The following is a 26,058-nucleotide window of genomic DNA, read 5'->3' on the forward strand; positions in this document are numbered from 1 at the left end:
AGAATCACTGCCATCTCTCTCAGTTCATGAGTTTTCAGTATACAGATTGAAAAACTTAATTTCACCCTTGAGAGTTCCGGCACCTTTTTTTTTTTAAAGCCTTGGTTGTGGGCATATGTATACAGTGTGCATTAAGGCATATAATATGGCTGTTGTACAGATGTTATATACTGTGTGAGATCAGTTTTCTTAACTGGGGCAAAAATGCTAGTACTTGGCTGTTGGATTACAATCTTAGTTTGTGGGCACAAAAGCCCTTTGGTTTTAGAAGTATACCTTTCCTAAACAATTCTGTAGAAATGTATAATTGTCATTTCACATGTATTTATTAGTTTTAAAATACAGTTGAAATTTGGCATGAAATTTCTATTGTAATACAAACACTTCAAGATCTTTAAAAAGGGCTGGGGATTTTTATGAATGCTGCCACTGAAACCATAGAATTTAAAATCTAGAAGAGGTTTGAAGGTCATATCATTCAATGAAGTAAATAATGTTCAACAATTGAAATACCTGAATTAAACTAGTCTTCTCTGCTATTGTGTAGTGATTATTTTCCGTAGCAACCATCAAGTGTCTATGCATTTAAGGCCACATAGTTTATTGTAATACAATTTTTTTGGTTAAAAGGGGTAAGAGAAATTGATTCAATGTATGTCCATTTGCTATTATTTGATGCACCTACCAATGCTCCCTCTAAGATGTGGAGTCTTGTGAGCAAAAATTCTACTTGGTGAGCTGCTAGCATTAAAGCTGTGAGCGAGCAATTTGGCTGCTGCATAAATTAGTCTGCTCTGGAGCCGTCCTTCCTGAGCTAAGGCAAAAATCTGTGAGCCGGAGGCTAAAAAACTGAGCTAGCTCAGCTTAGAGGGAACACTGGCACCTACCCACCTTGAATTTTGTTTGCTGTTTCCTTCATCGCTTTGCAAAGGTGGCTGCACTTTCCTGTTTATGATGAATCGTTACTCTTCCCATCCCTCCTGCCAGATCTTCCAGACAGCAAATGGCAAGAGTCAGGATGGGTAGGGGAAAAGGAAGCGCTGGATGTGAACTAGAGTACGTTATATTCTCCAGTGTGAACGGGGCCATTGGCTGGGTTGGGCTGGGTGCACACGTGACTGGAATGTGTCTGTATTGGTTCTGGCTCTAGCGCAGCTGGTGAATACAGGAGGGGACTGGGTGTTGAAGACTGAATGGAGGTGCAGTCAGCGTCGGAGATGGGGTAGGTGAATGTTAGCGTTACATTTCTCTTAGAAACAAGCATGGAGCATTTATCTTGACAGCGTTGGCTACAGTGTGACAAATGTTAGGAAAGAGCCTGACTTTCCCTTCCTCCTCCTTTCAGCTTCTATAGAGAGAAGTGAGGAAGTGATTCCTAAGGTTCTGATCCATGTTTTTGACAGAATGGAAGAAGGAGGTGAGGGTGAGCACAGAATAGGATTTTTAAAAAGACTCTTTTGTAGAGCAAAAAATGGTTGTTTTAAAGGTTTGAAATGTATGGGGGGAATAGTATCTTAGGAGACGGATAAAGGTCAAAAAAGAATGAAATGGATTCATTGCTTGGAGGAATGAAAGCTTGAGCCCATTGAAATGCTGCCTTCTCCCTCCTCCTTCTCCATCCTGTCAGTAGCAGCAGCCAGAGAAAGGGACACAAAGCAGTGGAGGAGATGCCTTGATTTGAATCTAACAACCCCACAATGCAAGGACTGTGGGGGGAGGATGAGGGAGGTATTATAGAGAATGGACTAATTGTAACTTTGGGAGGTTAAGATTTGTTTTTGCGTGATATGCATGCTGTTGCAAAGCCATGAAGACTCCCTGCTTGAAAATGCTGCAAAATCCCAGTGCCTTTGTTAGTGACGGATGTATTGCTGGCATTTCTGCGGCTTACTGCAGCGGTTTTTTGCTCCTTTACTGAAAGGAAAAAGCTGCATAGAGACGAGAGCTTGTGCTGCACTGCTGCACCCAGAAATGCAATGAAGCGGTAGGGCTAAGTGACTGTTTGCTACTGCTTAAAAAAATAAAATAAAATGCTGAAATGGAAAATAAAGAGGAAAGAAAAGGAGAAGAACAGTATCTACCAAAACTGTCTGACTTCAACTATTCATCATCAAAAGAGATAACAGGAGTTTTTCAATCTTGGGTACTATTAGTAATCTTAATAAATTATTTATAAAGTAGTGGCTCCTTTCTTTTTCCTTGTCAAATGCAGCTTTTTAATGTAATAATTAAGTCAGCTTAATACATCACTGTTGAAGGAAATCAGGGTTTTTATTTAGGCATAAACATAATCCAAAAAAGTATTAAATTGAAATTATTAAAATAGAAGAAAAATTATATTTGTAGTAAAGAAGCTGCAGGCATCATTTTATAGATGACTTGCTTTTTCTGGGGATGAGCTCCTGGAGTTGTGTGTTGTGTTTAGTCAGTGCCTAGAAATGATGAAATCTGAACTTTACGTTTTATAGTTGATATATTTCTCATTATGTAAATTACCTGTATATTGTAGTCTGTCATGACTCAAATAACATGCTTACTCACTGATAAATATAATATGGCTCCTACATTTTTCTTAGTATATAAAACGTTTTAACAAAGTCTTCAGTTTTACTAGTGGACTTATAATTTTAATTTTTTCTTTTATTTCTAGTAGGCCTCTGAACCCTTAGCCTTCCTTAAAATGTCTATAATATATGTAAATAGAACCATTGGTAGAAGCATAATAAGCATTTATGTGGCCTGCCTGAAAAAAACTTGTTAAATAAAATTTGTTTTTAAAATTTGTATTCCTGTGCCTAAGTGGAGTACTAGCTAAAATGAATGTGTGACTACAAAGACAAATTTATGTTGGAATAAAAAGTCAACCTCTGGTTGGCAGTATCTGTCCATAAAAATGTTTGTTTCAGTCTTTCCCACCAGTAGACCTGGTGAGGAAGAAGACAGAAAATTTGAGTTATGATAAATTTCTTTGGATTCTTTTCCTTGATTGTTACATGTTGACTATGCATAGAAACATTTTATTTAAATAGTGCTTGAATGATACATTTTACTGTAGTCTATAAGAAGGTTTGCACACGTAGACATGTTTGCACACGTAGACCCAGCTGAGCTCTGAGCAGGAGCAGGAGCAGGAGACAGAGGGGTGAGTGGTTTTTTATTTGCTTTCAGCGGAGAGGATCCAGCTGAGGATTTTGGTGGGAGAACTGGTCTGGGAGTGTGTGGAAGCGCTTGGAGTTTTTGCAGATTCCTGGCTGCTTGAGAGAGGAAAGGGCATTGTTTGACTGTGATTGACTGCAATTGAGAGGAAAAGGAAGGGGCATTGTTTTGCATGTGATTGAGTGCCTGGGTGCATTTGAATAGCTGCTGCCAGCACTCTGCTGGGGGAGGCCTCTATTTAAGGAAACACCTGGCCAGAGGCAGAGGAGACCCAGCTGAGCTCTGAGCAGGAGCAGGAGCAGGAGACAGAGGGGTGAGTGGTTTTTTATTTGCTTTCAGCGGAGAGGATCCAGCTGAGGATTTTGGTGGGAGAACTGGTCTGGGAGTGTGTGGAAGCGCTTGGAGTTTTTGCAGATTCCTGGCTGCTTGAGAGAGGAAAGGGCATTGTTTGACTGTGATTGACTGCAATTGAGAGGAAAAGGAAGGGGCATTGTTTTGCATGTGATTGAGTGCCTGGGTGCATTTGAATAGCTGCTGCCAGCACTCTGCTGGGGGAGGCCTCTATTTAAGGAAACACCTGGCCAGAGGCAGAGGAGACCCAGCTGAGCTCTGAGCAGGAACAGGAGCAGGAGACAGAAGGGTGAGTGTGGACCTCCTGATGGCACTCGTATTTCTGGCCACTGTGGGATACAGAGTGTTGGACTGGATGGGCCTTTGGCCTGATCCAACATTGGCATCTCTTATGTTCTTATGTTCTTAAGTATAATTAAGATGATAAATGTCACTGATCTTGACTTGGATGAGTGAGTAGGTTAGAAACATATATGTTCCAACAATTAATTTATATATAACAATGGGAAATGTTTGTAATTGGTATTTAGTTCATTTAGGTTTACCATACTGACTTTATAAGATGATCCAAGTGATGAATTTCCCATTGTTTTGTCATGTTAATATCACTGAGTTGGTTCCCTTGTGATCCTGAATTAATATTCTTTGTCATTTACTGCCATATCATCCCAATGTGCGAATCATGTGTTCATAAAGAAGCACTGGGGAGAGTTGACCTCTTTCCTGAACCGTGTCTTGCTTTGTATCAAAAGGTATACCAATCAAAATGCAATCCTAACAAGTGCTACACCCTTCTTAGCCCAGACTTAAAAGGATGTAATTCTGCTTAGGATGGCATGGTTTGTGGTCCCCCTCCCATAGCTCTTACTAAGGCAGGATTTTAAAAAACCTGATTTGATTACTGTAGTCAGTCTGAAACTAAATATTTCATTATGATAGCTTATCTTCATCTCTCTTCATTTACACTGGCACATCCCCCCCTTTTCTGGCAGCAACCCCTGTTGCAATGTCCTATTCCCTTTGAGAGTGAGGGAGAGAGCATTCATGTAGTGTACTGCTGGCCAATAGTAGGGGTGTGCAAATTTTTCCCCTCGGTATTTTTCGTTTGGGGTTTGTTGGACCCAAAATATTTTTGGGATTCCTGAAAAACCCGGATCCCAATACCAGCAAGGTATTCAGATCCGGGATTTTTCAAAAATCCCAATTTTTTCCGGATCCAATAGACCCAAACTGAAAAATGCCATGGGAAAAAAGCAGCCGCAAAGCCACAGAAAAACAGCTGAGAGGCGACTCAGCTGGGGTCTTTGGGGCCCTTTAAACTGGACTGCACAAAAGAGCTCACAAAGGAGCCGATCTGGCAGGGAGAACTCTCTCTGCAGGCTCTGCTGGGCAGCTTAGTTTAAGCTGAACCGTCCAAGAGAGCCTGCCAAGCAGTCAAGCCTTCAGGGAGAGTTCTCCCTGCCAACTGGGCTGGGGCTCTGCTGGGCAGCATGGTTTAAACTGAACTGTCCAACAGAGCCCACCAAGGAAGCCGATCCTGTGGGGAGATCTCTCCTCACAGGCTCCTCTTGAACTCTCTTTGACAGTTCGGTCGAGCATCCCAAAAGAGCCCCAGCTGAGCTGGCAGGGAGAGTGCCCCCCTAATTGGCTGTTTTGTGGGCTTTCTTCTGCAGTCCCTTTAAACACCCCCTGTTTAAAGGGACTGCAGAAGAAAGCCCCAAAACAGCTGAGTGGCGGGAGCAATCTGCTCCAGCCCTTCAGCTGTTGGTCAGGTTTGCTAGTACTTCCTGAATATATCCAGGATTTTGGGGGGGATTTTCCCCGGTTCTCCTGAAAAATCATAGATACCTTTGGGATGCCGAAATATACCTGAAAAAATACCAATAATACATGCCCCTAGTTAATAGTGGAATGATATGTGGTGTTACAGAGCTCGGTGCTCTCTGTTGGGGGAGTTGTTGTTGTTCAGTCGCACAGTCGAGTCCGACTCTTCGCGACCCCATGGACCAGCTCCTGCCAGGCCCTCCTGTCTTCCGCCGTCCTCTGAAGTTTGCTCAATTTCATGTTCGTTGCATCTATGACACTGTCTAACCATCTCATCCTTTGCTGTCCCCATCTTCTTTGACCTTCAATCTTTCCCAGCATCAGGTCTTCTCCAGTGAGTGCTCCCTTCTCATTTGGTGGCCAAAGTATTTGAGCTTCAATTTCATCTGGCCTTCCAGAGAACAGTCAGGGTTGATTTCTTTCAGGATTGACTGATTTGATCTTCTTGCGATCCAAGGGACTCTCAAGAGTCTTCTCCAGCACCATAGTTCAAAAGAATCTATTCTTCGGTGCTCAGCATGAGAAATTGAGATCCTGCCGAAGTAGCAGCTGTACTACAGATTGTCTTTTCCCAGTGCAGAAATGCAGCAACACGACATAGCTGCCATCACTCTGGATTCAGTTGGTGCCACTGGAGAATCAAGGGAGAACAGATGTTGTGGCTACTAGTCTGTGTTTGTGCTGTCTTATCCCAATGCCTCATGAGAGACAAAGAGTTCACATACAGCAGCACTTTGGCCCCAGCTGGTTGATTAGATGCTGTTTTTACTCATTGCAGTCAGCTGGATGAGTGCCCAATTACAAAGCTGTATGATGGGATAATTAATGCTTTAAAGGCTATAGTTTTTTTAAAAATTTGCTTTCAAAAAAGTTTACAAAATTAGAAATATAAAGCAAAACTGACAAACTGAGCCTTTAAACAAGCTAGCAAGCAACCATAGTACCATGCATCACCATTATGATGCACTGAGATCACATATTGGCTGAAATATTCTGAAGAAGCAATTTATCATGTTTCATTTCTTGTTATAATTAACAAGCAGAAAATTTCCATCCCTTGTATTGTTACGATTTGTTCCCCTTAGCTGAACTTTGGATGATAAAGTGAGATTTGTTTCAAATAGATGTAAATAAAATTCTTGTCTGTGTCAGTAAAGTGTCTAAAATAGGGGTCAACAAATTCCAGGTGCCAGGGAACCATGGGGGTTAGAAATCTTATTGTGGTGCCTAGAATTTTTCAGCAGTTATATTATTGTAGCATCTTCCAGCTTTTCTCAACAGTAATACGTTTATCATTTTGCATTAGAATGTTTTGTTGGATGACATAAAAATAAATGTGAATGAAATTCTTGGTATGATTTGTTTATGTGTAAAAAGAACCCTATACCATACAGTGGTGATGGATGAATTCGTTTCTTAACCAGTTGCTTTCTGTGCTGTCTCCAATATTCAATTAAATGTAACTTTTAAAAACAATAATGCAATTGCAAGTAAGGTTAGAGTAACCAGGGTTACCCTATATTTACTTATGTACTACAAGTATGTCATTACTTTAATAAAATCACAAGAAATTATGATGATTTTAGGATCAGATTTGTAGCAGCAGTAATTAGAAAATATGGACATTAAAATATGAAATCCTGAAGGCTTAAAAAATGGAGTTTGGCTCTTAAGCATTTGGTGAGGTGACTAGTCAAAGAAAATTTGTCAATGCCTGATTTAAAATGTAAGGATTTTTATAATGTTTGTGCTGTGGTGTTCATGATCAGAATGGATACCTAAGTATGCGTCTGAAGCAACAAACATGGGATAAGAATAGATCTCAATCCATATTGCTCTTAGAAACGAATTTGTACCTCCCTGACTAGAATGCAGAACAGATATGGTGGCCTTTCTGAGGAGAGGTTGTTCAATGAATAGCATGTTGATTTTGGATCAAGGAAACTTGGCTTCATGTCTCTACTCATATGGAGACAGGTAAGGTCATCAGCCCCATTTACAAGGTCCTAGTTATTTTTCACAGACACAGTGAGGGCTTCAAAGTGGTATAATTAAGGTCTTGCATACAATAAATTATTGTAGAATCCTGTATAATCTGGATGCTGACTTCTGTTCTTCCTGGGTAAGAGAATAGAGAATACTGAAGTATTAATGTTAATTTCATGATATCCACAACCCACCATCAAAAAACAATCTATTACTATCTTTTAGTACTAGTAGGAATTGTATAAGCAGTTTGCTAGTTCAGGTTACTGTCTTGTCTAAACCTAGTAAAAGCAGGGTCAGTAGCTGTAGTAGCTACGTGGAGGATGTTAATTGAGACAATAACAGAGTTTGTGCAAGTTTGCAGAGCTTTTAGAAGAACCTTAGGTTGAATGTTATAAAATGTTCTTTTTAGTATCTGATAATGTGTATGGAATGTTTATGTGTGGAAACAGGTTTTTTACTTTTAAGGAAAAGAAGCATTCCCCACAGTCTTGATTCTCATCTCTTTAGTCCTCATTTTATCCTATATTTTCAGACTTTTTAACAAGGCATTTTAAATTAAATGTCTATTTTCATTTCTGCTTCCCTTTGAGGAAAATCTCTCCTTGCTGTGGTTCCCCACCCCCATTTCCAATGGTCCTGTCTACATTTTTACTGTTTCAAAAGGTAGATGGTCTTCCTTGAAGATGTTAACAACATACTTTGTCTTTAGAATATTAGCACCTTTAATTGGGTCCCTTGCCTATCTTGGGTCGTTAAATCCAGCAAATGAGGATTGGGGCCAGAATTACAAAAGTTTAGGGGTAAGCGGGAAAGGTTACATGTTGAATGAGTAAAGGCTTGTCTTAAACATTTAACTCATTCAAAAATAGAAAATATTTCAGAAGTGGGGTTTTTAGTGTTCCTCAACCCTTCCCATTTTTCCTTAAGAAAAAAAGGGTCATCCCCCCTCAGTCTTGCCCCAAAGTCCCCCCCAGCCCCTAATGGGATCGTGCTGCTTTTGTTGAACTGTCTACTTTTTCTGTTCTAGTGAGTATCATTAATATGTCTAATTTTCAACATGGACAAATAGTTAGATGCTTAAATCCATGGACCAGGCCCATATATAGACTACAGACATTTTCCTGCAAACTTGGTGGACCCCAGGTTTGCAGAAAAATAGGAAATCTGGGGGGAAATAGAGGGGGAGTGGTGAAATCACCCCAGACAGAGGAGTATTTACGTGTGCACACACAGCACACCTTTGCTGGAGCTGCTGCCACCTCCTTCTTTCTTCCTTTCTTGGGTGGAGGGAGTCATTCACCATGAGGCCAATAACCAAGCATCATCTGGGTTGGGCACAGAAGAGGCAACATTGCCACTTCCTCCTTTTCCCTGGCAGTCATGTGTCTGAGTGACCTGTGGTTGAGCTGAAATGCTGAGCGCCTCTGCCATCTGAGGCGGCTGTACTGCCATGATGGGTATGGGGCAAAGGAGGCGTGATGTAGGGCTGTGAGAAGGGTTGCATGCCTGTGTGGGGCCTGTGGTGAGGAGAGGTGTGAGCAGGGCTGAGCTGTGGGGAAGGAGGATTGGGTAGGCTGAGTGACAGCATGGCAAAGAAGGGAGTGGGTAGCGAGAGGGCAAGAAAGAAATGGAAACGAGTGTTGGGGGTAAGGAAGGAGAAGGAAGAAGATGGGAGGAGGAGGTAGTAGTGGGAGGAAGGGATAGAGAAAGGTGGCTGGGGGATGTCATAAGCCTAGGAGAAAGCAGGGACCAGTGAGAGAATTTCTTGTGGGTCTCAGTTGTATCTGTCCATTTTGATAGATCAGGATGGGTAGCAGTGTTAGTCTTTCTGTAGCAGCAGAAAAGTGCAAGAGTCCTTAAAGTCTAACTGTGGCAGGGTTTGAGCTTTTGTGAGTCACTGCTCACTTCTTCAGATACAGCTAGAATGCAGTGACTCATGGAAGTTCATAGCCTGCCACAAATGTTGTTAGTCTTTAAGGGGTTGCTGGACTCCTGCTCTTTTCTACTGTCCATTTTGTGTTAAATAATTAACACACCTGGCATTTTCTTGACTCATCTGATCCTTTAACTCATCTGATCCTCTTGATCACATTATTGTTAAATGAAACCCTAGCTAAACACAGGCAAGAGAAATGGCAGTTAAATGCTTAAAACAATAAAAAGTAAGATTTACAGGGCTAGCACATGAACGTACTACTACTCTGGTACATTTTCCTAATGTCCTTTTGAAAGGAACTACAAGGTCAGTATGCAGAAGATACATGCAGCTTTGCCAAATGGCAGAAGATGAAGGCATTTGAGCACCTGCAGTTGAAGGACAGTTGTCTACAAGATTTGTACAGTCACCTTATTTACAAGTAATAAAAACACATGACAATAAAACAACAGAAATAATATTTCTGGTTAATAGCAAGAAAACTATTTTTTATAATGGCATAATAATGGATTCAAAAAGTGGCTTTGAAAGGTGAGCTTATGCTTCATAAGTGCACTGGCATATTTCTTGGGGAACTCATACAAGACAGTAGGTGAAAACGCCCTTCTCCATACATACCTTGTGATTGTTGCAACATGGAACAAGGCCCTTCCTATAGATCTTGACAGGAGCCAGGTGGCCTCATGTGAAGATATGTGGTCTGAGAAGTATAACTCTCAATCCTTGAAAGGCTTTAAAAATCAAGACCTGCACTTTGTTTTACTGCTCAGGGTTCCTGAGAAATCAGTGCAAACACTACAGGATTTGTTTCAGGCTCCATGTAAGTGATGTCTCTGCTGGGGATCCTAAACAGCTTTATTATAATTAAGTTTTGTTTACCAAGATACACACTAGAATACAAAAGAGAATTCCATTATGCAATATATATCACAAAGTAAAGGTTTCCCTTGCTTGAAAGCCAGTCGAATGCGACTCTAGGGGACGATGTTCATCTCCGTTTCCAAGCTGAAGAGCCAACACTGTCTGAAGATGTTTGCGTGGTCATGTGGTTGGCATGACTAATGCCGAGGCACATGGAGCACTGTTACCTTCCCACCAAAGCGGTACCTATTTAGCTACTTGCAATTTCTTGCTTTCAAATTGCTAGGTTGGTAGGAGCTGGGGCCAGAGACGGGAGCTCACTCAGTCACACAGCACTAGGGTCTCGAACTGCCAAACTACAGACCTTCCGGTCTGCAGCTTCAGCGTCTTAACCTCTGAGCCACTGCTGAGCCCCATATATCACAATAGTATACCTTTAATATAGTCCACAAATCACTACATTTGTTAACATTGTCTGCATAAATCTGATAGAGTTCCATATGCTAGATAATCTTTCTGTATAAGTCAAGGTTTCTGACATCACCCTTGTTTTGCGAGATTGTGAGTCGTACTAAAACACAAACTTTTACTTTTTTCCATTAAGTCTCTTTTTGGAGTGATTTTTTTCTGTTTCCATGCCTTTGCCAATGTGAGCCTCGCTGCTGACACTGTATACAGAATTCTGTCTTGATATTCTTCAGGGTTAGATACAACAACATTGAGTAAAACTAATTCTCTTTTTTTTAAAATTAAAATTTTCTTGAAAAAAGTGAGATACAAAAGGGAAGAGGAGGTAGGAGGAAATATAGATTAATCAAGTTTATCAAATATTATGAGTTGTTACATACAACAAGTAAAATCAAATGTATTTTCAGATGTATTACAGTTCAAATATAGAAGCAGATAATAAAACATCAATATTACAGTGTTTTGGGATAGATTCTCTTTAAAAGAATATACAAACTTTTCTAATGTTACTGATAATCTGTTAACAGTAAAAGAGTACATCTTTAGCAGTTAAACAAACATCTATATTAAAATTAAATCATCGTTAAAACCTGCATATTGTCTTTATCGTTTGTCTAAATCTACATTTTATTGTTACTAAATATTTAAATACTAGTACAATACAAACAAAAATATTAACACTATAATCAGTATCTTTATCACCTATAATATGATATTCAGGTAATTCCAAAACTAAAAAAAAGGTATTCCCATCATATGAGTAATAAGAATTTCTGCTGAAATTCTTTCAATGGTCTTCTGTTTATATAATTAAATAATTTTGTCAATGTTGCATATTCAGATAGCTTTTCTTTCCAAATCTCTGTTGGAGGATATTTTTCTGTCTCCCATTTCATTGCAAATATTACTCTGGCAGCTGTCAACATATATCTAAGTAGATAACAACTAAGAATGTAATATGTATTTGACTTAATAATATATCCTAATAAATTGTTTTTGGGGAAAAAAAATCTAAGTAGGTCTTGTGAGGCTCCATCTATACTATCTGGTACGATTCCCAGTAAGATTAGTCTCTGGTTTCAACAGGAATTTGGTTTTTAAAATATTTTGAATATCTTCATGTATATTTTTGCAATATTTTTTGTCTTGATGCAAGTCTACCACATATGATAAAAAGTGTCATCTACTTCTTTACATTTCCAGCAAGTCCCTTTGTAATTCTTGTCCATCTTTTTAATATCTTTTGGGGTGATGTACCATCAGTAAAACATCTTGTACCAGTTTTTTCTTAAAACTTGGCTAGCAGTAAATCTAGTACCTTTAGTCCATATGAAACTGTATTTCCTTACCAAATTTTTGCATCCATTTAATCATGCAGGGTTTGACCCATTCTTCAGAATCGTATTGAAGCAATAACTTGTAAATTTGTCCTAATAAATCTTTAGATTGTGAGATGATGTTTTCAAAAGCAGCCAGTTCATTGATAACTCCTCTCTTAGTGAGGATATCCTTTTCTAATGTAGAAGCAATTTGAAAGTATATCCACCATTGTATTTCCTTTCCTTCTTCTTTAATCTCTTGCCAGTCCTGATACTACTGTGAGAATTTATCATATCGCCATAAATTATAAAATCATTTTTTCCTTGTATAATTGCCGTAATAAGCATCTATTGGCGATATTATTAATGGAATTGTTGGGCTGATTCTCTTTCATAGCATTTCCCGAATTTTAAATAAGCTGTCTCTGATTATATGTCTTTTATCTTGGGTTTTGTTTTTTTATATAGATTTTTTAATCCACAGATAGCTGTGGATTCACATCAAGATTTGAAGATTCTAATTTTATCAGTCTTTCATTGGGACCGATATCCAGACTAGCCCAGCAGCTTGGTAATATAATTTGATGTTAGGTATTGCCAAACCACCTCTTTTCTTCTCATCTTGCAGTACTTTAAATCTTATTCTTGGCTTCTTATCTTTCCATACAAACTTATTTATTTGTTTCCCCTGTCACTGAAAGTCTTTTCAGGAATTGCAATTGGAATAATTTGTAACAAAAAGTTTAATTTTGGTAATACATTCATTTTTATAGCAGAAATTCTTCCTAGCTAGGATAATTGTAGTTTGGACCACCTTTCAAAATCTTTTCATATTTTGACCAGGTTATCATATAATTGTCCTTAAGTAGAGTAAAACTAATTTGGAAGTAAATTTCATTTTATAACAGAGACCACTGGATAATACCAAAATGACAGTTCTTCAGAAACATTTTGCTGTGATGCATCCCCCCACATATGTATACGTTTGCCTGGACTTCATAGCAAAGCCTGCGTACACTATTAGAATTTCTGTATATATTAGCTAATGTGCTGTTGGTGTAGCAATTTAAGGGTATTCCCCAAAAATATGAGGCTGACTAAAAAGGTTAAACCAGTCAACATTAACTCCAGAGTTGTAGTCTTTTTTAAACTGGTAACCTAAGTCCATATGGTGGTTTTTTTTGCATAGATTTTCGTAACACGACCTGCAACTTCTTTCAGAATATTGTAAAAACTTGACACAATTTCTGTTAAAAGGCATAAATGATTCAAACTGTGTCATATCTCTCACAATCTCATTTGAGAAAACTATTTAACTGTGAGTATTAGAATATTAACAAGTGGGGACCTGCAGAAATGTGCAATGTGTTATAGTTTGTTTTGTTAGCTTTTTGGATTTTCTCATTTTGGCAGGGCATCCTCTTTTGTTAGGTATTTTTAGCATTGTATTGTTCTGTATGGTAATGATGAGGGATTGTTGTTTCACTCAGTTTTGGCTTATACTTCATTTCCATGCTAAAGCTAAAAGTATTATTACTCATATGTTAACTGAGTCCCATCTATCTCCATGGCTTAGATATGTATAGGAGAAACTCTCAACAATGGGAATATCCCCGGATTATTTAGCCCCCTTTTCAGATAAACAAGCATATGCTATTATTAAACAAAGATTTCTCAGCATCAAAAGGCAAGAATTTGGGGAATGTACAGCCAGCAGATGCTCCCCAAGTAGGCTGGGGACTTTTGACACAGGCTATATTGCGAAATATCTGTTAGATTTAACAGCCACACACCATCGCAGATCATACATGCTTGCACGCTTTAACATTCTGCCATCAGAGGTGCTTTTAGGGAGGTACCGCCAGATACCATATGTGGACAGACTTTGTCCTTGTTATCTAAAAGATATAGAATCTACTACACACACCAGCCCCCTTTATAGGGATATTCAATCTCGTTTTATTACGCCACTTCTGGAGAGTAAGAGCTGGCATTCTGATGACTCAGATGTTCACTTTCTTCTGTTTAATTATAATTTTGAAATAATGGAGGCTGTTGCAAAAATTTTATATTATGAAATCAGAAGACAAGGCTTGCATGGCCAAGTGTAACTGATTGATGCATTTTAGTATTTTGCTGTATTTCCATGATGTCTTGTGCTTTCAATGCCAATAAAGGTTTTGTGTGTGTGTGTGATGTTTCTGACAAAAAAGGCAGATTTTTTCAATTTTTTTGAGCGGTGCCCTTCTGTAAAGGGAAGGGAGTGCCAGTTGGAGCCCACTTTTCTATTTCCCCCTTTGTTTCCCCTTTTCTTTTTCTTTATTGAACACTGGAAAGAGAGCCATCTAGTCTTACTCAGTTCTCTTGTGCATAGTCAGCCAGCCGACTGAAGCTGGCTTCAAAGAGGAGTTTGCCTGGGAATTACAATCACTTTGTTTATGTGAGGTGAGATTTCAAATATTTCCTTAGTCGTTACTACAGGTATTGAGGTGCTACAGGTGTCCTGTACTACTCTCCTTCTAAATGCCCTTGCCAAAAGCAGCTGTTTAAATGGTCATTGGTTTATCAGTGGATCAGCCTGAGGCACCTTTGCTTGTTCAGTCTCTTGCCTTGCCATGAAGAACTATGTGGTTGCAGGGCTCCAGACTTCAGCCTGAAATGAGTCCACATTCACCCACAGCTGTCTTTGACAGTTTATTTGTCTAAGGAATGTTTTAAAAGGTGGTGTGCACAGACTGACATTGGTTGGAGGAAATCCTCCTCCTGCCGACTATTTCTCAGTCATTGTGCCCACCCATCCATTAATGACACCTCAGCTGTCCTTTTATAACTTTCCTCTGGCTTTTAGTCAGTCAGAAGAGAGAAGCAGTAGGAAGAAGCTGTGCCCAAGCTGGTGGGGGGTGGGGGGGGGAGAAGCAGTTAGAAACCAAAGATAATGTTTTTAAATGATAGTGGAGCCTGCAGGTACAGAGATTGGAGTAAGAACTATCTCTCTCTCCCGCTTACAAGCTTTGCAGTTGCAGGCTCAGATGTCCTTTTAAAACTTCTCCCATTTAGCCATTCATACTGCAGGAAAAACAACACTGTAGGTGGGCAAGTGGCAGCAAGGAATCCTCCCCAATCCCAACTCAAGTTCTGCTGTTGCTTCCTCTCGTCTTCCCCCACCCATCATCTCTCTCTCTCTCTCTCACTCACACACACACTTTCAGGCAGCCAGTCTTTCTTGAGCTGGTGGAGAGGGAGAAGCAGTTAGAAGCCCCCCCCCCCGAAAGCTTTAAGAGGACAGTGGAGACCACAGTAAAAGATGTAGGGGTGAGAAGCTCAGATTTTTTTATATTTATTATTTAAATTTCTATCCCACCCTCCCCGAAGGCTCAGGCGGCTAACAGGGCATAATGCCAAATAAGACCATAAAACAGTATAAAATATTAAATTACATAACAATCAATAAACAGTTAATAACATCTTAAAACATTTTTGATGCTCCTCTATTCCAGTTCCGATGTTAAGATTTTTAAAAGCAAGATGATGTCCTCAATGTCCTAGTTAGGCAGCTACAGCAGTGATATCCACTGCCTTGCCGTCCCCTAAAGATGTCCTGTTCCCACCAATGATGCCCGCATCAAGGTGGCCATATATGGAAGTCATAGGGCGTTGATTGTACAATGGTGGTGTCCTATTCAAAAGCCTGGCGGGAGAGCTCCGTCTTACAGGCCCTGCGGAACTGTACTAGGTCCCGCAGAGCCCGGATCTCCTCTGGGAGCTCATTCCACCAAATAGGAGCCGCCACCTAAAACGCCCTAGCCCTGGTCATGACAAGTTTAGTAGTCTTGGGGCCTGGAACATCCAGTAGATTTTGATTCCCCGACCGTAGTGCCCTTGGGGGAACATGTGGGGAAAGGCGGTCCCTTAGGTAGGCTGGTCCCTGTAATTTAAAAGCTTCCCCTGCTATTTAGCCATTCATACTGCAGGAGAAATCCTCCCCAATCCCAGCTTGTTCTGTTTTTGTTTCTTCCCCTCTTCCCCCACTCAGTATCTCTCTCTGTCTGGCTATCAGCCAGTCTATCTCTCACTTTTGATGTGGTGGGGCCTGGAGTAGATCCCTGCGGCAGCCATTTAAAAAGGTATTGGGTGGGGGATTCAACCCTCTCAGAGCTTTTAAAAACTTTTTGGATTTTTCTGTATACCCACGGAGTCTCCTGAGAATGTAGAAAAACCTGTTGGGGGAGAGTGTACCCTCTGTTTGCGGAAATAAGTATCCACAGGCAGAGCGGACTGTTGAGAAGTCTGGAGGTGTTCTCCTCAGAACTGAAGGAATTGAAGTCAAACCTGAGAAGCAGCTGATTACTGCTACAATTCTTACTGAATTCGCTGTTAGTTTTTTTCATGATAATTTAAGTAATGTTAGGCTGTAAAAAACTGAATTGAAAGTAGCGAAGCTACAAATGTGTTAATTTAGTTACATGTTACTTAATATTTGTGTGACCTTTTATACTATTATGTTAATTCTTCATCTAGAGAATGAAATGTGTTCTAAACAATCAAGCATTCCTCAGAGTTCACAATGCTTTCTTTAGAACAGACAATATATATATATATATTATATTTTTGCTTGCTTTAGGTCCAGGGGTAGCCCAGGATGGCTGCAGTGTCATATGATCAGTTGTTAAAACAAGTAGAAGCATTAAAAATGGAGAACTCAAACCTTCGACAAGAACTGGAAGACAATTCAAATCATCTTACAAAACTGGAAACTGAAGCATCTAATATGAAGGTATAAGCGTTATTTGAGTTGATTAACACTCTGGGTTGCTGGTTTCAATCATGTACTGTCAAACTTGTACCTCAGAAATCAGTCGATACTTTATTCATTGCATTGGTATGATTACCTTCTCTTACATATGACCTTAATTATGCTGGACTTGCTGACTTACAGAAGCGAAAGGAAAGTCCTTGTGACTAGGAGGCACACACTGTATGTGTTAGTGGTATATAGTGAGGGAAGTCTTCCTCCTTTCTAAGACACTTCCCACTCATAAAGGTGGTGGCCTGAGAGGTTGCTGCAGCTCCTTTCTGTGCCCCCATAGCAATGTGACAATCCTGCAACATGTGGAAAAGCCTATGCTGCTGGTTCTCCCTTCTCCAGCATTACCAGGCAACACAAGGAATAAGAACATAAGAGACGCCAATGTTGGATCAGGCCAAAGGCCCATCCAGTCCAACACTCTGTATCACACAATGGCCAGAAATGCCAGTGCCATCAGAAGGTCCCCCAATGGGGCCAGGACATTAGAAGCCCTCCCACTGTTGACCCCCCCAAGCACCAAGAAGACAGAGCATCACTTGCCCCACAGTCCCTATCTATACCTTGTGGCTAATAGCCACTGATGGACCTCTGCTCCATATGCTTATCTAATTCCCTTTTGAAGCCGTCCATGCTTGTAGCCGCCACCACTTCCTGTGGCAGTGAATTCCATGTGTTAATCACTCTTTGGGTGAAGAAGTACTTCCTTTTATCCGTTCTAACCCGACCGCTCAGCAATTTCATGGAGTGCCCACGAGTTCTTGTATTGTGAGAAAGGGAGAAAAGTACCTCTTTCTCTACCTGCTCTTTCCCATGCATAATCTTATAAACCTCAATCATGTCACCCCTCAGTCGCAATGCATGGCTAGGAATAAATACAGTGAAGCAACATGTTGAATACCGGCAAACAGATTGATGACTTACTGAACCAGTCCTCGAAAAATCGTCCCTGCTTGTGATCAGTGAACAGAGCATGAGCCAAACTGGCAGGTGTTCATATGTCCCTAGCCAGGAGTAAGCTACGATGTCCATGTTTGTACAGAATGCAGAACCGTATTTAAGACTAACTGTGGTTAACAAAACAAAGTATGAATCCAGTGGCACCTTTAAGACCAACAAAGTCTATTTCTTTGGATGGAATATTGCCAGAAGAAGGCAGCATGCACATAAGAACATAAGAGACGCCAATGTTGGATCAGGCCAAAGGCCCATCCAGTCCAACACTCTGTGTCACACAGTGGCCAGAAATACCAGTGCCATCAGGAGGTCCAGCAGTGGGGCCAGGACATTAGAAGCCCTCCCACTGTTGACCCCCCCAAGCAACAAGAAGACAGAGCATCACTTGCCCCAGAGCCCCTAGCTATACCTTGTGGCTAATAGCCACTGATGGACCTCTGCTCCATATGCTTATCTAATTCCCTTTTGAAGCCGTCCATGCTTGTAGCACCCACCACTTCCTGTGGCAGTGAATTCCAAGTGTTAATCACTCTTTGGGTGAAGAAGTACTTCCTTTTATCCGTTCTAACCCGACCGCTCTGCAGTTTCATGGAGTGCCCACGAGTTCTTGTATTGTGAGAAAGGGAGAAAAGTACCTCTTTCTCTACCTGCTCTTTCCCATGCATAATCTTATAAACCTCAATCATGTCACCCCTCAGTCGTCGTTTCTCCAAGCTAAAGAGCCCTAAGCGCCTTAACCGTTCCTCATAGGGAAAGTGTTCCAACCCTTTTATCATTCGAGTTGCCCTTTTCTGCACTTTTTCCAAAGCTATAATATCCTTTTTAAGGTGTGGTGACCAGAACTGCACACAGTATTCCAAATGAGGTCTCACCATTGATTTATATAGGGGCATTATTATATTGGCTGATCTGTTTTCAATACCCTTCCTAATAATCCCCAGCATAGCATTGGCCTTCTTTATTGCAGTCACACACTGTCTCGACATTTTCAGTGAGTTATCCACTACAACTCCAAGATCTCTCTCTTGATCTGTCTCTGCCAGTTCAGACCCCATCAACGTGTATTTATAGTTAGGATTTTTGGCTCCAATGTGCATCACCTTGCACTTGGCCACATTGAACCCCATTTGCCATGTTGACGCCCACTCGCCCAACTTTGACAGATCCCTTTGGAGTGCCTCACAATCCTCACTGGTTTTCACCACCCTGAACAACTTCGTATCATCCGCAAATTTAGCCACTTCACTGCTTACTCCCATCTCCAAATCATTAATGAACAAGTTAAAAAGCAGTGGACCAAGTACTGATCCCTGCGGTACCCCACTGCTTACCACCCTCCACTGAGAAAATTGCCCACCTACACTCACTCTCTGTTTTCTATGAACTAGCCAGTTTTTGATCCATAAAAGGACTTGTCCTTCTATCCCATGATTTTTGAGCTTACTTAGGAGCCTTTGATGAGGAACTTTATCAAAAGCTTTCTGGAAGTCAAGGTAAATAATATCTATTGGATCCCCCTTGTCCACATGTTTGTTCACCCCCTCAAAGAACACTAACAGGTTAGTGAGACAAGATCTTCCCTTACAGAAACCGTGCTGAGTCTGCCTCAATAGGTTTTGTTCATCTATGTGCCTACTAATTCTTTCCTTAATAATGGTTTCCACCAATTTACCCGGTATCGACGTCAGACTGACTGGCCTGTAATTTCCCGGATCTCCTCCCCACTCACCCCTGTAGCAGCTCTGACTCCTGCTCAGAGCTTAGCTGGGTCTCCTCTGCCTCTGGCAAGGTGCTTCCTTAAATAGAGGCCTCCCCCAGCAGAGGGCGGGCAGCAGCTATTCATATTCATCCAGGCACTCAATCACAGGCAGAACAGTGCCCCTTCCTCTTCCTCTCAATTACGGTCAATCACAGTCAAACAATGCCCCTTCCTCTCCCTATCTCAAGCAGCCAGGATTCTGGAACAACTCTAAGCGCTTTCACACACTCCCAAACACAGTCCTCCCACACAATATCCTCAGCTGAATCCCCTCAGCTGAAAGCAAGTAAAAAAACACTCACCCCTCTAGCAGCTCTGTCTCCTGCTCCTGCTCAGAGCTCAGCTGGGTCTCCAAATAAGATGAGCCATAACACGGACTCCTCATATTACCTGGATTTTACAAGACTGTAGCGGTGGTAAAATAAGAAAGGGAGTATTAGTCTTCCCTACTTCTCAGCAGACCTCCTTGGACACAGTGACTGGACTTCAGAGACAGGAAGAAGGATAGCCACTTCAAAATGAGTGTAAACGGAAGCAGAGAGGTTGTGCTCCCAGGGTACTGTATTCACCCCCTCCCCATTTTGTGTCTGAAGAGTAAGTGTGATGCCAGTGATGTCAACCTGCTTCTACTCGGGACAGATTAATATTGTATTGTGCTACTGAGACAGCCTCCTTATAGCATTCATTGCAATTTTCCTACTTCTTAACTGAAGGGTTCTTATGGCCCTTGTGGGCTTGCAGTTACTGCAAGTTCAACACAGCCGAAGGTTTTACTCTGCCATATTTATGTATTTATGTCTAGGCACTGATCAGTCTGTCTGTTCCAAAGGTCATTGGTTGTGGAACAGACCTTAAAAGGATTTTAAAAGCTAAATGAAATTAAATGAATGATTTAAGAAAATTCTGCTGTCTTGGGTAAAATTAAGCAAGATTGAGCCTGGGACAGTTATTGTCATTGTCAAAATTTTGGGGCAGGCAGTTTTTGTTCTGGATAAAGTAAAATATTAGGTCTGACGGGAAGTTTATACCAAAAAAGGAAAAGTCATTTTTAATGATGCAGTGAGAAAGTTTTAAATACAGCAATACAAAAAGAATGTAGCAACTTCAACATAAAGAGAATTTTGGGGTTTATTATAACTTTATTTCAAGCTGGTTTTCCTATTTTATTTTATTGGTCTTGTATCCCTCCCTCCCCGCAAGCAGGTTCAGGGCGGGTTCCATCAGTCTCAATACAGTACACAAAACAATTTAAAAACAGTTTAAAACAACAATATAAAACAACATAGCTCATAAAGTGCTGTGTATAATTTAGCTAGATGTCTCAGCAGTAGATGGTTCTTGTATAGCTATTCAGATCCAGGCCACTGATAGAAGATCAACCCTGGGGGGGGAGGATGTCCGCTGCCTCAGTCAAAAGCCCGGTGGAAGAGCTCTGTCTTACAGGCCCTGAGGAATTGTAATAAATCCCACAGGGCCCTGATCTCATATGGGAGCTCATTCCACTAAGTAGGGTCCGGAGCCGAAAAGGCCCTGGTCCTAGTTGAGGAGACTCGGGTGTCCCTGGCGCTGAGGACTACCAGAAGATGTTGGTTGGTAGATCTCAGTGCTCTATGGGGCTCATATGGAGAGAGGTGGTTCTGAAGGTATGCTGTTCTCTGACCGTATAGGGCTTTAAAGTTAAGCACCAACACCTTGAACGGATTCGGTATTCGATAGGTAGCCAGTGCGGCTTGTGGAGCACTGGATGGATGTGAGCCCGCACAGGCATTGCCATCAACACCGTGCTGCCTCTTTCTGCACTAGCTGCAACTTCTGGAGCTGAGTCAAGGTTTAGCCCCAAGTAGAGAGTTATAATCCAGTCTGGAAGTGACCATTGCATGGGTCACTGTAGCCAGGTTGCGAAGGGTGAAATAAGGGGCCAACTGCCTAATCTGTCTCAAATGGAAAAAGGCAGACCTGGCAGTGGCAGTGACCTTGGCCTCCATAGAAAGGGAGGCATCCAGGAACCCCCCCAGACTCTTCACCCTTGACTTTGGCACCAATGGAGCCCCTTCGAAGGTTGGGAGTCGGATTCCCTGACTCAGTTCCCTGCAACTCAGGTGCAGGATGGTCCGTCTTCTAATCAAGTGCATCGTTGACAACACAGAACAGTTCCCCAGTCTGGCAGCAAATGGCAGCATAGAGCCTCCCAGCTAGCGGACCACTCCACACCAATTGCCATCAGATGCCGCTGACTCTCCTGGTCCCCGCCTTATCAACACAGCCCCCACCAGTCACCATCAGTTCTGGGGGGGGGGGTGGCTTCCCTAGGTGGAGACCGACCCGGTGTGTTGTCAGGGAATAAGACCACTGCAACTGAAAAAGGTGGCCAGGGCAGCAAGTGACTGCGGCCGGCCACCAACAAGGCATGGGAGTCTGGTGACAGAACTGAAAACGCCACACCCAAGGCAGGAGGCACTGCTGCTGGGCTGCTGGACTGCCAGGCAGGAAACGCTGGCGACAGATGTAATGTCACAAACAGTACATTTCCTATGAGGGAAGAGTCCCTGTGGAAACTCATTTCTTGCAAAGCTTTGAAACGTCTACTGTCTCTAGTAGTGTACCAGCTGGCCTTGTAGATTGGTAGTTGTTCTTTGTGGAATTCTGCTACACCTCCTGGGATCAGTCAGGCTGAGTTAGTGGTATAAGATGTTCCTCCAGTAGTTGGGGTCAACAACTTCAATCATTAATCCCTGCCCTCACAAATCAAAACAACAGGAAATCTGGTTAATAAGGTACATCTGGTGGCAGAGTCCTGGACAGATTTACATATTGGTGCTGGGCAGTGTTCCCTCTAAGCTGAGTTAGTGTGAGCTAGCTCACTTTTTTTAGCCTCTGGCTCACACATTTTTGTCTTAGCTCAGGAAGGATGGCTCTAGAGGAAACTAAGTTATGCAACAGCCAAATTGCTGGCTCGCAACTTTAATGCCAGTAGCTCACAAGGTAGAATTTTTGCTCACAAGACTCCACAGCTTAGAGGGAACATTGGTGCTGGGCACCTGTGTGAAATGGAGAGCCAGGGAGACCTAGGAGCAGCCCTGTTGCATGGGCAGGGGTGACCCTCCAGGTGAGGATGCTCCCATGCCAAGATTCCTGGGTCAGTGGTGGACCAGGATTCCTGGGACTTCAAAGTTACATGTGTCCATATCCCTCAGGACCTCCAGTACTTTCATACATGGTTAACATGTAATGCTTGCTTCTCTATTACGATACAGAGCTGAAAGGTTTATTAAATTCTAATAATTATGGTTTTAAATAATAATTTGCTAGGCCAAAAACTGACACCAAATGAAAGTAAGTTAAGAACTCTGCCTAGAGTGTTTCAGCTTCTTGTATGTTGGCTTGCTTCCCCCCCACAGTATAACAACATGTGCAGAGGATGCCCCAAATAATCATTATATTGTGGCACTTGCTAAACAACTGCATAGAATTTGTAGTAGGCCATAATTGTTAGTGGATGCACAAGTCACATAATTGCATTTCTGAAATAAACAGCAAGAATCTAGTGATCAGGTGCATGAGAGGCAGAACAGTACCAGCTCTTATAATGGCACTAGCGTATGGCTGCTTAAAATTTTGCCAGTATTCCTTACCCCCCTTCTCTAGGACTTGTCCGTTCTGGTAGTGCCTCACATAGTTAAGACTGCTTCTTAACATGCATGTTAGCTTTCTTTAGCTAGCTAACTATCAATAACGTGATAAAAATAGTCAGGGGGTATGCCAGATGTTAGGAAAATGGTGCTGTGTAGGTTGATGTTTTGCCAGAGGCTGTTTTTGCCTGAAGCAAGGATTTGTTAATGGATTTGGGTGGTAGAAGAATCTCAGTGAGGCAAAGTATCCCTTTAGCACAAATGTACTTTAATTATAGGAAAGAAAACAAGTTACAATATGAACACATCCTTTTCTTACATCCATTTATTCGCTTGGTGCTTCCTATAGCAACTGTTATTCTCTGCGATTCCAGGTCTCCAGGGATGCCCACTCACTATTGCTTCGACTTCCTCTTTTATATTTTTTAACCTTGGGGTTAATGCATGCTACTGGAACTCCTTTAGCAAGGCTGAATAAACAGGAGGAAGAATCCTGCAGCCACTTTGGTTATGGAACATGTTGCCAATAGGTTTGAAGCCAGACTAACATCAGCAGAATAAGGGAAATCCCATAACCCCCCCCCAAATGCTGAGCCTGGTGAGGCTCCAGGCCCCACCACTTACATTGGAGCTCAGCTGCTGGAATCCTCCTCCCCTGGGCCAGCTGTGGCTGCTGGCAGCTGCTGCTGCACTTGGGCCCCCAGAGGCTGCCAGTGTCCATTGTCATCATGCTTGGGACCTGGAGAAGCTGCTGGTATCAGCTGCCTGCACATCCAGGCCTGCAGGGGCTAATGGCATCTGCTGATGTGTGCCAATGCCTGGAGCAGCGGTCAGCATCTTTCTTTGCTGTGTCTGGGCCCGCAGCAGATGGCAGCATTCTCTGCTGCACCCAGGCCTGCAGCAGCTGCCGACTTTCACCACCAGTGAGCCCAGAGCAGCTGCCCATCTGAAGCTGTGGCTGGCAGTGGCCACTGAGCTGGAGCAACTTAGGAGAGAATGCAATAGTATTTGGGGGAATTAGCCCCCTAGATTTTGTTTAAGATTTTTCTGCAAACTTGGGAAGTCCCCCAAGTTTGCTGAAACATCTCTTTAACCTCCATGTGGCCCTGATCCACAGATTTAGCTACCCACATGTGGCTAATAGTATATAGACAAGTAAAGACCTGCAAGAAACTTGTGGGATGGTTATCCCATTCCTCACACCTTTGCTTCCTCCCCTCTGCCCCTTACCTCTCTCACACTATTTCTCCCTTCTGCCCCCCTTTTCTTACTCTCTGTCTCTCCTCCATGCATGTTACTTCCTCTCTCTTTCTGACTCATCATCATTCTCTTTGTTTTTCAGCCTCCCCAACTCATCAGTCTTTCTCTTTCTGCCTCCCACCCCATCATTCTCTCTTTCTGCCCCCATCACTCTCCCAGCCTCCTGCCTGCTTCCTCCCCCATCCTGCGCAGCAGCAGCCGCAGTGGTGACGATGCTCCCAGCCACCCACCTGCTTCCTCTCCCCCCACAGCAGCAGTGGCAGCTTGGGGAGGGAAGCAGTCTCAGCAGAGTAGAATGCCATAGACTCAACCCACCAAAGCAGCCATTTTATCCAGGGGAACTGATCTCTGTCACCTGGAGAATAGTTGAAGTTCTGGGCAATGTTCCCTCTAAGCTGTGGAGTCCTGTGAGCAAAAATTCTGCTTTGTGAGCTACCGGCATCCAAGTTGTGAGCGAGCGATTTGGCTGCTGCATAGATTAGCTTGCTGTGGAGCCCTCCTTCCTGAGCTGAGACAAAAATGTGTGAGCCAGAGACTAAAAAACTGTGAGCTGGCTCACACTAACTCAGCTTAGAGGGAACCCTGGTTCTGGGTGATCTCCAGCCCTCCCCTGGAGGCTGGCAATGGTAGTTCTCATGGAGGAAATGGCTGGTTTGGAGGGCGGAGTCTGTGGCATTATACTGGTCTGAAGCTCCTCCCCTCCTCAAATACCACCCCTCATGTCCAGGAATTTTCCACCCTGGAGTTGGCAATGCAATTTTCTTCCCACCCAACAGCCAACCTACCTTTATCTGCCTCTCTGTCTTCAGCTTTCCGTCTCCACATCGCTCCCTCACAGCCTCTACATAGGAAAAGTACAGTCTTTCTCCACAGTGGGGACCAATGCAGCTTACATTATTCTCTCCTCCTTTTTATCTGCACAACAACCCTGTGAGGTTGATTAGGCTGAAAGTGTGTGACTGGTCCAAAATCACCCAGTCAGCTTCCGCTGCAAGATGGGTATCTGAACCTGGGTCTTGCAGACCCTACTTTGAAGCTCTATCACATCACATTGGCTTTCATAGGGTGGCTGCTGATGAACAGTAGCAAGTAGCTGGGCCTAGTTGAGTCATGCAAATCAGGCCTAGGGTTGCCAACCTGGAGACCCCCCCCCTAATTACAACTGAACTCTTGACAGCAGAGATCTATCTCCCTGAAGAAAATGGCTGCTTTGGAGGGTGGACTCTGTGGCATTGTACCCAGCTGAGGCCTCTCCCTTCCCCAAACCCAGCCCTCCTTAAAGTCCACCACAAAATCTCTAGGAATTCCCCAGCCTGGCACTGGCAACCCTTGTCAGGCCTGGCCCCAAGGCTCCCTCTCTGAGAGGCCAAAATAGGCCTGGAAAGGACCCTTCCTCCTCCCCTTTACTGACAGAGCCAGTTAGAAGCACCCCCCCCCGAACATTCCCCCCCCCCGAACATTCTAATCTCTCACCGTTGATGTCTGGAGTAGATCCCTGCAGAGGCAATTTCAAAAGGTATTGGAGGGAATTCAACCATCCCTGAAGCAATGTTCCCTCTAAGCTGTGGAGTCTTGTGAGCAAAAATTCTACTCTGTGAGCTACTGGCATTAAAGTTGTGAGCGAGCAATTTGGCGACTGCATAAATGAGTTTGCTCTGGAGCCCTCCTTCCTGAGCGAAGACAAAAATGTGTGAGCCGGAGGCTAAAAACCTGTGAGCTAGCTCACACTAACTCAGCTTAGAGGG

At 42.6% G+C, this 26,058-nt stretch overlaps 1 protein-coding gene across 1 annotated transcript in view; it reads left to right on the forward strand.

Moving 5' to 3' along the window:
- APC (adenomatous polyposis coli) overlaps positions 1-26,058 on the forward strand; it is a 105,959-nt gene that overhangs the window by 20,992 nt on the left and 58,909 nt on the right. The window contains exon 3 of the mRNA XM_015418653.1: positions 16,526-16,678. Within this exon, the coding sequence (XP_015274139.1) occupies positions 16,544-16,678 (135 nt within the window). The 5' untranslated portion in view covers positions 16,526-16,543. The remainder of the gene's footprint in view (positions 1-16,525; positions 16,679-26,058) is intronic.

This window comes from Gekko japonicus, unplaced genomic scaffold (assembly GCF_001447785.1).
Source record: "Gekko japonicus isolate JY-2015 unplaced genomic scaffold, Gekko_japonicus_V1.1 scaffold541, whole genome shotgun sequence".
NCBI classification, from domain to species: domain Eukaryota; kingdom Metazoa; phylum Chordata; class Lepidosauria; order Squamata; family Gekkonidae; genus Gekko; species Gekko japonicus.